The sequence below is a fragment of the Miscanthus floridulus genome, chromosome 19 (genome assembly GCF_019320115.1).
Source record: "Miscanthus floridulus cultivar M001 chromosome 19, ASM1932011v1, whole genome shotgun sequence".
Classification (NCBI taxonomy): Eukaryota; Viridiplantae; Streptophyta; class Magnoliopsida; order Poales; family Poaceae; genus Miscanthus; species Miscanthus floridulus.
In genome coordinates, this window is record NC_089598.1 from 90,555,495 (window position 1) to 90,568,302 (window position 12,808).

A 12,808-nucleotide genomic window follows, 5' to 3' on the forward strand; every position below is an offset into this window, starting at 1 on the left:
TGATATTAGTAGGTTCAATAGCTTCTTCGGGCACACAAAACATTTCTTGAGTTGGGAGACATGAAAAACACTGAATATAGCTTTCATTTCTAGAGGTAACTGGAGTTCGTAGGCTACTGGTCCTTTTCATGCAATGATCTGATATGGTCCGATATACCTAGGAACAAGTTTTCGCTTCACTCCAAACCTTTGTACTCTCCTCATTGGGGATACCTTCAGATACACATAATCTCCAACTTGGAACATAATAGGACTTCTCCTCTTATCTGCATACCTCTTTTGTCTTGATTGAGCGGCTTCTATATGTTGTCGAATAATTTGAACTCGTTCTTCAACTTCTTTGACAAAGTCGATTCCCATAATACCTTCTTTCACCAAGCTCAATCCAATTTAGAGGGGTCCTACACTTGTGACCATATAAAGCTTCAAACGGAGCCATCTTGATACTCTCTTGATAACTATTATTGTAGGAGAATTCAACCAACGGTAACCAGTCCTCCCATGAACCCTTGGAAGAAATCACACATGCTCTCAACATATCTTCCAAGATCTGATTCACACAGTTCAGTTTGACCTGTAGTCTGGGGGTGATAAACAGAGCTATGAATCAATGTGGTACCCAAGTACTTATGCAGATGTTCCCAAAAATGATTAACAAATTGGGGCCCTTGATCTGATATAATACTCTTAGGTACACCATGCAGTCTGACAATTTGCTCAATGTATAGCTTTGCATATTGATGAGGTCGATATGTGGCATTGATAAGAATAAAATATGCAGCCTTGGTGAGACAGGTTAATAATTACCCATATAGAATCATGACCCTTTTGGGTATTTGGAAGTCCGACAAAAAAATCCATACTAATGTCATCCCATTTCCAACTTGGAATGGACAGTGGCTGAAGTAACCCTGCTGGTTTCATATGAATGGCCTTAACTCGACAACAGTTATCACATCTTGCCATGTATGCCGCAATTTCTTTCTTCATTTTTGTCCACCAAAATCTGGTCTTGAAATCTTGGTACATCTTGCTGCTACCTGGATGAATAGATAGCTTGGAAGAATGAGCTTCCTCAAGGATTTGGTTCTTCAATTCCCTATCTTATGGCACTATAAGTCGATCTTTAAACCACAGAACACCATTCTCATCCAATCAAAAATGCTTGCTCTCTTCTTCTTTCATCTTTCTCTTGATATGGAATATACCAACATCAGTCTTTTGGAGCTCAATAATCTTTGACTCTAGAGAACAACTAACTGTGATATTGTGTAGGACTGCTTGGATGCAATAAGTTGAAACCATCATTCCAACAAAGATTTACCATGATACTTCTGACTTAAGGCATCAGCAACTACATTGGCCTTTCCTAGATGATAATGCACTTCTAGGTTGTAATCCTTGATCAATTCTAACCATCTACAGCTGCCTCATGTTCAGCTCGGGTTGAGTGAAAATGTACTTAAGGCTCTTGTGATTAGTGTAGATATGGCAAACATTGCCAAGCAGGTAATGTCTCCAAATTTTTAGAGCATGGACAACTGCTGCAAGCTCTAAATCATGCGTTGGATAGTTGACTACATGCTTTCTCAACTGGCACGAGGCATAAGCAATGACTCGGCCTTCCTGCATTAAAACACATCCTAAACCAGTACCTGAGGCATCACAAAATACATCAAATGGTTTCTCAATGTCAGGCTGTGCCAACACAGGAGCAGTAGTTAACAAAGTCCGCAAAGTGTGAAAAGCTACTTCACACTCCGATGTCCACATAAACTTCTCATCTTTCTGAAGTAACCTTGTCATAGGCTTGGATATCTTGGAAAAATCTAGGATAAACCGATGATAATATCTAGCTAAACCTAAGAAAACTTTGAACTTCATGAACTATGGTTGGGGCTTTCCAATCCATCACTTCTTGCACCTTGGATGGGTCTACAGAAATTCCATCCTCCGATAATACGTGACCTAGGAAAGGGGCAACATATCAGGTGTAAACCAACCAATCTGTGCAAACTTAGGAAACTACCAATCAGGACCACTAGATGTTGATCCAATGGATGAGGTGAGGGGGCTTAAGCGCAAAAAAAGGCCAGCGGGTGGGGGGGCTTAAGCGCAAAAAAATCCCACCTCTCACTCCATCCATTGGATCAGCATCTAGTGGTCTTGATTGGTAGTTTCCAAGTTTGCACAGATTGGATTGGTTTGCACCTGATACGTTGCCTAGGAAAGGTACCTTCTTCAACCAAAACTCACTATTTACTAAACTTTGTATACAACTTATGCTCTCTTAGTCTTGACAATACCACTCTCAAGTGCTCTTCATGTTCTTCTGCTGTCTCAGAATAAATCAAGATATCATCGATGAACACAACCACAAACTTAGCTACTGCGGAATGCGGTGGGATCACGACTGGAGCTGCTGCGGTGGTGAAAGAGCAACGCGATGCGAGCTGGGGCCGGCAATGGCGACGGCAGCGCTGCACCAAGCTGTTGTGGCTGCTATAGACGAAGGCAAGAGCGAAGGAGGAAGCAAAGCGGGGAAATGAGAGCGTAGGGGCGTCATGGGCGAGCGTGGGCATGATGTGGTGCTCTCTAGCCCGACGTGGCCTGGCTAGTTAGGACATCGATGACGTGCGGCCTCCACATGGTGGTCAAACTATGACGCAGTCGACCACTGTTGGCCCAGCTGCTTCGGCCATCAGAGCCCGCTATACCGACTAACAGCACGAGTTGGCGACGATAATTCTCCTAATCTGTAGCTCCTTAGCTCAAACAATCTTAACAACAATTATAGCCCTTCATACCATCTACAATTTCTATTAAAAGACCAAGGCCTAATTCTCAATGGTTAGCGAGTAAAATCATCCCAAAGTCGAGCCAACCAAACTGAAAACGCGCCAGGACTTAGAAATTTTCTAAGTGTAGAAAAATAGTGAAATGTTTATTTTTGTGAGCTCAAAAATACCAAGCTATGCACTGAATTAGCTCATGACCCAAAATAAAAGATCTTGATCTACTCAAATACTACAACTTTGCTTAAGGGTGCTTTGCCATGCAAAGACTCTATGACATAGTTCAAACTAGGTCAAACATACAACTTAAATTTGATGTCATACACCATAACTAGGACTTAGAGACCAAACTAAGCTTAGTCATGTATACCAAAGTTGTTCCTTATGCTATTCTAAACATGTTTAAGGTATTCCCAAGATTCCACACACATTTCATACATTGGTTACATGTAAACCCCAACTTAAGTAAGGTAATTAAGTAAGAGAGAATTATTTATTTAGCACTGAAACAAATCAGTGTTTCGTATTTGGCACTCGAAAATTTGAACTTTCTTATCTGGCATCAAGTTGAAATTTCCTTTCGTAAATGGCACTGCCGTCCATTTTCATTGATCAATCTGTTAGTTGACTGGTTCGACCGTGTCAGTTTTTTTTCCCTGTGTCCGATATACCCCTATACACAGAAGACTCCCACGCCGGGGCTGGTGCCGCACACGGGCGGTGGCGGCAACATCACGGCGTCCAAGCGCCTCCCCTCCTACCGCCTGTTCGCCAAGCAACTCCTCGAGCCGGACCAGCGTGCCGTCCGCGCGGCCCTCGCCTCGCCATTTAAGGGCCAGCTCCACCCCGGCGTGCGCGACCTGCTCGCCACCTACTTCAACGAGACGGCCAGCGCGTCCTTCCTATGCAGCCACCTCCTCAGGGACATCAAGCAGATCTGCCTCCGGTACCGGCTGTGTCGCAGGGCAAGCTCCGGCAGGTGCAGCTCAGCTCCGCCGACCTGCTCAGGAGCCTCGACGCCAGCAGGAAGAAGGCGCGGCTCCGGATCAAGAGCCTCGCCCGGCTCAGGCAGTTGCTCTCGGCCTCCTTCATCACCGTCATCGCCGCTGTGGCCGTGGTGGGTGCGTTCATCGACGTGCACATCCTGGCCGCGTTTGTTGCGTTTCCGATGATGTCGCCGGCCTGGCTGGGTCTCTTCTCTGGGCACCGGGACATGGACCTCTCATAGCTGCAACACTTCCACGCCGCCCATGCAGATCAGCTACAGGTCCAGCGACATCTAGAGCTACAACACTTCCAACACTTCCACGCCGCGCACAGGTCCAGCGACGACTGGCAAGTGGCGGAGCTGGCTCACGGCGAGGCCACAGCGGCGCAGGAAGACCTCGCACGGGGAGCAGCACGAGCGGACCTCACGTGTGGCAGCGAGCTGGGAGCTCGCGTGCGGGGCCACAACAGTGGCGCCGGTGCATGGTGAGGCGCTGTGGTGCCGGTAGACCTCGTGCGGACAGCGGCGAGCGGCACGCGGAGACCGTGATGACCAGCGCGCGGCACTAGCGAGGTTGCGGCAAAGCGAGCTAGGCGCTCCCATGGGGGCAGCGACACGCCATCGTCTTGCCTCCTTCAGTCGGTAGGGCGGTGATGCGGGGACATTGGTACGGGGTCTATGCGTCGGGTCACCGGGGCGATGGCACGGGGCTGCGCAAGAGCTCCAGCAATATTGTCCATACGAAAATACTTGAACTTCCCTATTTGGCACCGTGAATTTCTATTGCAAACAAGGGTATTCATGTCTTTTTACCAGTCACTTGACACCGTTACTGTCCTAAATGGACGACAGTGCCATTTGCGAAAGGAAATTTCAACTTGATGCCAGATAAGAAAGTTCAAATTTTCGAGTGCCAAATATGAAACACTGATTTGTTTCAGTGCCAAATAAATAATTCTCCCATTAAGTAATACACATGCAATATAAGCCAACATAGATAGAATACATTATATGCTTATGCTCATGAATGTTCAATGATGATTGTGATCATGCAATATCAAGGTTAGATGCATGCTTAACACCTAGGGTGTTACAACCATCGTCTGGTTGCGGCGCTCAACGACGTTGTTCTGCTGCGTAGTGTATGGGGCGGAGAAGTGGCGCTGGATCCCTTCATCGGCGCAGTATGCCACAAACTTAGCCGTCATGAACTCGCCACCGTTGGCGGTGCGTAGCACCCAAAGCTTGTGGCTGCACTCCTTCTCTGCAGTATCTTTATGGCGCTTGATAGCATCCGCAGCTGCTGCCTTGGTGTTGAGCAGGACCGCCCACATGTAGCGGGACACGTCGTCGACAAGGAGTAGGAAGAAGCACTGGCCTCCAGGTGTGGCCGGTGTCACGGGGCCGCAAAGGTCGCCGTGCACAAGCTCTAGCTTCTCCTTGGTGCGGAAGCTCACCTAGCGAGGAAAGGGAAGCCGACGCTGCTTGGTGAGGACACAGGTGTCATAGAATTGCTCCACGTGCTTGACTTGTGGCATGCCCTACACCATCTACTTATTGCCGAGCTGCTTTAGTGCCTCAAAGTTGAGGTGCCCAAAGAGCTTAGGCCACCGCTAGGCGTCATCATCGTAGTGGGCTACAAGACACACGAGCTGCGCCACCTGCACATGGAGGAAGTAGAGGCGGTTGGTGCCTCTGTTCACCTTGGCGAGAAAGCGACGATGGCGATCCCAGATGCATAGGACCCCATGCTCGATCTCCACGTGCAAGCCATTCTCATCCAACTGTCCCAAGCTGATGATGGAGTTCCTTGGTGCGGGGATGTAGTAGACGTAGGTGAGAAGCCGGTGCTTGTCGGTCTTGGTGGTGAAGACAACGGAGCCGACACCCTTGATCTCCACGGCAGAGACGTCCCCAAACTTGACAGAGCCTCAAACGCCGAAGTCGAGCTCGGAAGAAGAACTCCCGCCGCTCGGTCATGTGGTGGGTGGCACCGATGTCGAGGTACCACCCGTCGATCTTGTCACCGTCGGACCCGTTGCCGAGGAAGACGTGGGCCCGTGGCTCATCGAGGTGGAGGAGCCTGGTGGCAGCCAGTGCAGGAGAGGAGTGCGTCTCGATGCTCCACGTGGATGAATAATAGAACTGGCTCATCACCCTCCTACGCTTGCACGACGTGTGCCTGACCACCTCGCTTCGCCTACCGGTAGTCCTTAGCCTAGTAGCTGGTCCTCCCGCAGTTCTTGCAGGTGTCATCCTGGGTAGCCTTGCGCTCATCGTCAGCACCGTCAGGAGCGCCACCATGTGCCTTGTCCCGCTTGCGCGACCGACACTTGCGGCTGCTCGATGAACCCAAAGCCTGAAGAGCCAGAGGCCTCCTCCTTCTTTCGCTCCCGCTGGTAGGCGAGCCACTGCTCCTTGATGAAGAGAAGCTTGCCACCGATGGTGATCGGATCTGAGGGAGGTAGCTTCTCATGGTTGTCGATGGCCTTGAGGCGACCTGTCACCTCCTCGATCGATAGCTCGGAGAAGTCCAGCAACATCTCAATCGCGATAGCGACCTACGTGTACTTCTTGGGGACGATGCGGAGGAACTTCTCAATAGCTCTCTCCATGTCGATGTCGTTGTCACATTACCGTGCCAACTACTGCATTAGGGTGTTGAGGCGGAGAGTGAAGTCATCGACGTCCTCACTCAGCTTGAAAGCCAGGTTCTCCCGCTCCTGATGTAACTTCTGAAGCGTGGACCTGCGGGCGTGGGCACTGCCGATGCGTGTCGCGGTGATGGCGTCCTAGGCGTCCTTGGTGGTCCGCTTGTTCTTGAGGGAGGAGTGCATCTCTGTCGGAACAGCAGCAAGAAGCGCCTCCAGCGCCCGCCGATCCTCGTCGAAGTCGGCGTCACCAGTACCATTCTGTGTCCCACATGCGCCGGGCCTACATCTTCCCCTTCCTCACCATGGACCACTCGGTGTAGTTAGGTCTTGGTGAGCATGGGCCATCCGCCGTCGGTGCCCTTAACGGCAGTCTGCACGACGGGAGGGGAGCCAGGGCCGGCCACGGCGACACTACGCTGGTCCAGGGAAGGGGAGGCGCGCCACCTGTGAGGGTTCCGAGCGCCAACGTCCTGTCTGCCTAGGTCCCCGTTGTCATTGAAGTCCCAGTCGTCCAGGTCACGTTTGTTGGGGCCACATCTGCTAGGGTAGCGTGCGTTGAAGTTGTGTCTGTCCCAGTCCTGCTCGAAGTCTCATAGGGCCCACTCATGCGCCGCGTACCGGTCCTGCAGGGCCTCCACTCCCTCCAGCGTTCGCTCCACGCGTGGATCGTGCAGTCGCTCGCACTCGGCGTCGCGACCGCCCAAGTCCCCCTCCCGCGCGTCCACTGCTCGCGCGCTGAGTTCGCCCAGGTCGCTTGCCTCCGCCCGATCCACATCCGCGTCGTAGTCGTCACGTCCGCGTTCGCGAGCCCGACAGCGTCCGTCGCCGCGCTGGTCAGCGTCGCGTCTGCTCCACGGCGCAGAGCCACAGCAGCCACCGCTCCTGCATCCATGTCCGCCCGGGCGCCGTTGTCCTCCTGCTCGCTCACGTCTGCCTCCGCATGGAGCACAGCCGCTGCTGCTATAACCTCCCACGCCTCTGTTGCTGCCTAGTGGGAGGCTTCAGCCACATGCGCCGCAGCAAGCTCCGCCTCGGCGATGCGAGCCACCCGCTCCGCTGCTACTGCACGCTTGGCCGCGTCCTCCTCGTGCCTGGCTGCTGCAGCATGTGTGCTAGAGGTGGTGGAACGGTTGGAGGAAGAGGATGAGGAGTGGAGGGACATGGCGACGGATTGGGATGAGGTAAGGGTAGAACCTAGATGAACTTGGGCTCTAGATACCATTTGATGGAGACAAATCATAGGTTTGGGCCTAGATTTCCATTTCATTAGCCTTGCCACAAACCATGGCAGGTTGGGGATACATATAGGGTACTTTGCTTGTAACTTAAGAAAGCTACAATATATTTCAACTACTAAAGTAGATGCTAAAGTAGGATAAGGTAGATGATAAGGGTGCTGACACAGGCACCAACTACTCTAGATAAACATCCTAAGTAAATAAGCACAAGACTTATAGCTGTCACCCTAGCGACCCTTCTTCTATGAGATTTTTTGCAACTAAGTGGTAGGTCACAACATCTGGAGCCAAACCATTAGCAGGGATAGCAGCGAACAAATCCATGGCATCTTCCTTTTTGCCACCTTTGAACAAAGCACCAATCATGATGTTAAAAGTTATAATGTCAAGTCGAAGATCCTTAGAACACAGGCTCTAAAACATTTTGAATGCTTTGTCAACATAATTATTTTTGCAAAGACCATTTAGAATTATGTTGTATGTGTAAATGTCCCACTCTTTACCACCTTCGAGCAATCGAACCACCTCATTCCACTATCCTATGGAGAGATATCCATGGATCAGACAGTTATATGTGTCATTGTCTGGCTTAACACCATTATCAATCATCTGCTAAAAGACACCGTTGGCCCTATCAACCATTTGAGCTTTGCACAGGACATCAATTACTGTGGTGTATGTCACAACATTCGGTTGAATCCCCCGATCCATCATTTCAAGAAAGAGGTTGTAAGCTTTGTCCACTTGACCCTCGGTAAAGAAACCGTTGATGACGGTGTTGTATGACACCACATCTGGTCTGCAGTGTCTACCTTGATCGTTAGCCATCATATGTTGCAGCTCAAGTGCCTCCTCAGCTCTGTTGTCATTGCAGAAACCCTTGAGAAGTATGCTATATGAAACTACATTTGCCGTGCAGCCAAGCTCAGGCATTCGTTGGAGCAGCTCAAGTGCCTCCTCAGCTCTGTTGTCATTGCAGAAACCCTTGAGAAGTATGTTATATGAAACTACATCTGGCGTGCAGCCAAGCTCAGGCATTCATTGCAGCAAAACGTCCATGGCCTCGCCCACCCTCTCTGCGTCACAGAGACCATTGAGCTGTTGATCGATGACTATGTCATTCACCCTCCAGCCTGTCTTAAGGATGAGGCCAAAGACGGCGAAGCCATGATTCAGGCGGCCCATACGGCAGAAGCAACCGATGAGGATGCTATAGGTGAAACTGTCGGGAGCCACCTTGTTGGAGCAGTCACTTATCATCCGGTTGAAGAGGGAGATGACGAAGGTCTGAGTCTGAAGTGGAGGAGCGCCGGCCTGAGGAGCGCCGGCAGTGAGGATCTGGTTGAAGGCAATAACCGAGGCGGGCCTGACGTGGAGAAGCAATTTGTCGAACAGCTTCAGCGCGTTGTTGAGGCCGAGGCTTCCCGAGCGGGCGCGGCCGGCGATGGCGTGCTCCAGACCGGTCACGCACGGCACGACATGCCGACGGTGCGCGGGTGATGGCCTGATGGGGCTAGTAGCCCAGCGAGGAGAGGCATGGGCGAGCGGCGCGCTGCGTCCGCCTCCGGATCGGTGAAGCAGAACACACTCGTGAGCTGGGTGGAGCCGCGTGTACCGTGCCCTGGGTTGTGTGGGCGGCGGCGCGCAGCTGGGCGCGCTGGTGGTTGGGCAGGCGGGGCGACGGGCACAGGAGCTGCTGGGGCGCTCGCCGTTGAGCCTCAACTGCTGCGCCTGGGCGCTACTGAGGCCCCAAACCCAAGGGCGTGACTGCCTCACCTCTCTCTTCTGTTTTTTTCTTTTTTTGGGCGCGTTGCCGGCTGAACCCCTCACAAGACACTATTCATCAACCAGCCGCCACAGTGTTTCTCTCTCACAAAACCAGTCAGTTTCAGCCAAATTTCAGACCAGCGAATTGTGTGTGTGTTTTTCTCCACATCACAAACACACAGATTGGTACGGTGTGATCCAAGAGGAAGGTAATTTATTCGCAAAACTACTCATGTACAATTATCACAGTACAAGGACAGATACATATAGTGTACATAATTCTACTGCCAAAACTGCTGCGTAAATACACGTCCATATCACGCCAATTCAGAAGACGGATTTCCTCTCAGATTTTTTTTTTCTACCGGACCTTCACCGTCGTCACTGTGCTGCAGAAATCTGTCGGCGTCTGGCTGGTGATCAAGCTCCTGTTACACTCGCCTGTACGGCCGTCTGGGGCTGCTGAGCAGCACCTTCTCCTCGATGGGGAGCCTGTACGGGGACACCTTGAACCGCTCGCTCTCCCGGCGCCGCCTCCGCTCCCGGGAGTGCACCACCCACGCCGCCGCGGCGAGCATCGCGGCCACCGACGCCGCGAGCAGCGCCTGGTACACCCGGTTGCTGTCCCGCCGCAGCGGCAGGCAGCCGCGCTGGCTCACCGTCTGGAACGCGCGCCGCACGGTCACGCAGCTCGCGATGTCGGCCAGGGCGGGGGACTGCCCGCGCAGCCCGTCGCTGAGGCCGGCCACGGTGACCATCTGGGAGTACATCGCCGGCGTCAGGCGGCCCACCGTTGAGCACACCTCCTGCCCCGACGACCCCGTCGCGCGGCACACGTAGCGCTGCCACACCTGATGCGAACAACGCAATGCAAAAGCGCGTCAGACATGACGCAACCAACGACGCGCCATGGCGAATTGGCGATAGCGGTTCTTTGTCCGTGCCGTGCCGTACGGCGTGCGTGCGTACCTGTTGCGCGTTGTCGGCGGCGACCTCGCCGGCGGCGCACGGTCGGTCGGAGAGGTCGGAGTTGTAGGGGCTGCAGAGGAGCGGCATGAGAGGCCCGGACTGGTTGTAGTAGAGCGGAGGGCCGACCTGGGCAGGCACGTCGCGGTTGGACACGTTGGAGACCAGCTCGTTGAGCTTGGTGACGAGCTGGAAGTTGACCTCCTTGCTCCGGCGCAGGGCCTCCGCCGTCACCGCCGCGTCGGCGCAGGGGAGGATGTCGTCCAGCGCGGTGTGGCTCTGCCCCTGCGGCTGGACCACCCACTCGTCCATGGCCACGCAGGTGTCTCCTATCACGCTGAACACATGGCCAAGTTCAAAGGTCGCAGTATGCTCTGTTTTAACTTGTACATTACTAAGCATTTGAAATGAGTTTTCAAATTTGGACGAACTGGAACAAAAACATCCAGATTTGTTCAAAATCGTCTAAATCAAACCACAACAGGCGACAACAGCTTACTTGTGCAGGAGAAGGAAAGTGCCGGACAGTATTAGTGTCGCGGTGATTATCATCCATCCAAGAAACACCACTCTGCCAAAATTCAGAAACTGAAACTTAGCACACCAACATAATCTCTGAAAGAACGTGTTCCATCAACTACAGTCACAGTCAGAATTGGATGCGTATGTTCTCTGTATGCTGTGCTAATGTGCTTACATGGACACAAGCGACTTCTTCCCGGTCAACGAGAACACTGCAACAAATTGTTGAGAGAAATTGCGTAAGAATCAGAAAAATAAACGATGTCGTAGTTTCAAGCAGGTCAAGTAAACAAGTAGATATATATTTTTCTTCTTTATAAGACTTGGAAAGAGCAATTTATGCTCACCGGAGCCAACAAGCACGAGGACGAGCATCACGGCCGCGACGCCGATCAGGACCTTCCTTCTGTAATCACGTAAAGCAAACAACCGATCAAGATCATCCATATCCATGGATGGTCTCACGAGTTCATCTCGCGCCCAACCCATCAAGAATCACGCAGGCAGGTCGCAGACGACAATGAATTAGAGTCAGCGGCGACGTTTCGTCTTTCGTACGTACATGGTGTCCAGCGCTGTCCGGATCCTGCGGGAGTTGCTGGCCGCGCGCGCGGTGAGCTCGTCGGAGGCCGCGTCCACCCGGCGCGCGACGTCGTCGATGCTCCGCGCGACGTCGGGGGGCAGCGAGGCCACGCCGCCGCCCACCGTCTTCGCCGTCTGCAGGAGGCCTGTGAAGTTGCGCATGGTGGCCGCGGCGCCGTCAGCCTGGCTCACCACGTAGTCCAGCGTCGCCGTCGTGCTGCCGTTGAACTTGCCCTGCCCGTCGTACAGAACCGCGCACCCGATGCTGCAACACCACCATGTCACCATCAATCCATGATTGCCGCCGGCTTATCCGCACGCAGGTGCGACGATTGGTTGGTTGATCGAGCTGGGATCGGTTGCTTTGCTTACACGGCTGCGGCTGTGAAGACGAGCAGGAGCAGGAGCGAGAGCGCGAACACCCGGCGCGAGTAGGAGTAGCTGCTGCTGCCGCCGCCGCCGCGGCAGCAGCAGCTGCAGCAGCAGGCGACGAGCGCCGCCGCCGCGACCGCGACGAACCAGAGCGCGGCGAACGCGAACACGGGCGCCGCGCTGAAACCTGCCGACTGCATGCAACACCATGAATCATGCTTTGAACTGGCAAGCGGCAGCCGGCAGACACAAAAAGAAACCAAGAACTCACCGCCAGGTAGTGCCTGTTGCTGATGTTCCAGCCGCCGTTGTAGTACCTGAGCCCGTCGAGGGGATCCTTCCGCCGCGTCCGCTCCGCCGCCAACACGGTCGTGTTGGACGCCGCAGCTGCGATTCCTCTACGTGTCAGCTCACCGATCTCGGTCCGCACAAGAAGTTCCTCATGTGAATGAAAAGGCTATACCTGATACATGGGCGCAGAGGGTTGCAGAGACGAGGAGGACGACGAGCCAGCTTCTGCCAGACGGTCCCATGGCTGCCCTACCTACGCAAGCGAAGCTCCGAGGCGACGCTGATCAAATCAACTGCGAAATGTGTACATGACCGAGTATATGCACTCAGCAATCGGCGAACTGGTCGCTCGAAAATTGTAATGTTTTCTTGTCGTCAGAGAAGTGGATGCATGGGCACAAGGTGTTAGGTGTGACCGTGTCCGTGTGCGTCTGGGAGATGCATGCAAACGCTGCTGGGTGCTGGCCGGGTCTCCATCTGTTGCCAAGTAATGCAGAGCTTGTTATGAGGCGCTGCGAAGAGCTCTGCTTGTTCGAGTAAATAAATTCAGGTCATTTCGCAGTTTCGTCACTGCCATTGCAAAAAGAAAAAAAATAGACAGTAGTTTATATATTCATATTTTTATATAATAAA

General features: G+C 52.8%; 3 protein-coding genes across 3 annotated transcripts; 1 reads left to right on the forward strand and 2 right to left on the reverse strand.

Annotated features, from left to right (window-relative positions):
• The first annotated feature begins 3,381 nt into the window (after positions 1-3,381).
• Positions 3,382-4,023, forward strand: LOC136526346 (UPF0496 protein 3-like). The gene is made up of 3 exons (XM_066519040.1): positions 3,382-3,414; positions 3,479-3,682; positions 3,760-4,023. The coding sequence occupies exons 1-3, from the start codon at positions 3,382-3,384 to the stop codon at positions 4,021-4,023; spliced, it is 501 nt and encodes a 166-aa protein (XP_066375137.1).
• A 4,264-nt stretch (positions 4,024-8,287) lies between these two features.
• Positions 8,288-8,713, reverse strand: LOC136526347 (protein Rf1, mitochondrial-like). The gene has a single exon (XM_066519041.1). It carries the CDS (start codon positions 8,711-8,713, stop codon positions 8,288-8,290), a length of 426 nt encoding a protein of 141 aa, XP_066375138.1.
• Positions 8,714-9,652: 939 nt separating this feature from the next.
• Positions 9,653-12,619, reverse strand: LOC136529217 (uncharacterized). Its single transcript, XM_066522309.1, has 9 exons — positions 12,348-12,619; positions 12,156-12,271; positions 11,885-12,078; positions 11,493-11,777; positions 11,278-11,336; positions 11,106-11,142; positions 10,908-10,979; positions 10,412-10,745; positions 9,653-10,293 (listed from the first exon to the last, which is right to left on the reverse strand). Exons 1-9 carry the CDS (start codon positions 12,415-12,417, stop codon positions 9,874-9,876), a joined length of 1,587 nt encoding a protein of 528 aa, XP_066378406.1. The 5' UTR covers positions 12,418-12,619; the 3' UTR covers positions 9,653-9,873.
• Positions 12,620-12,808: the final 189 nt, after the last annotated feature.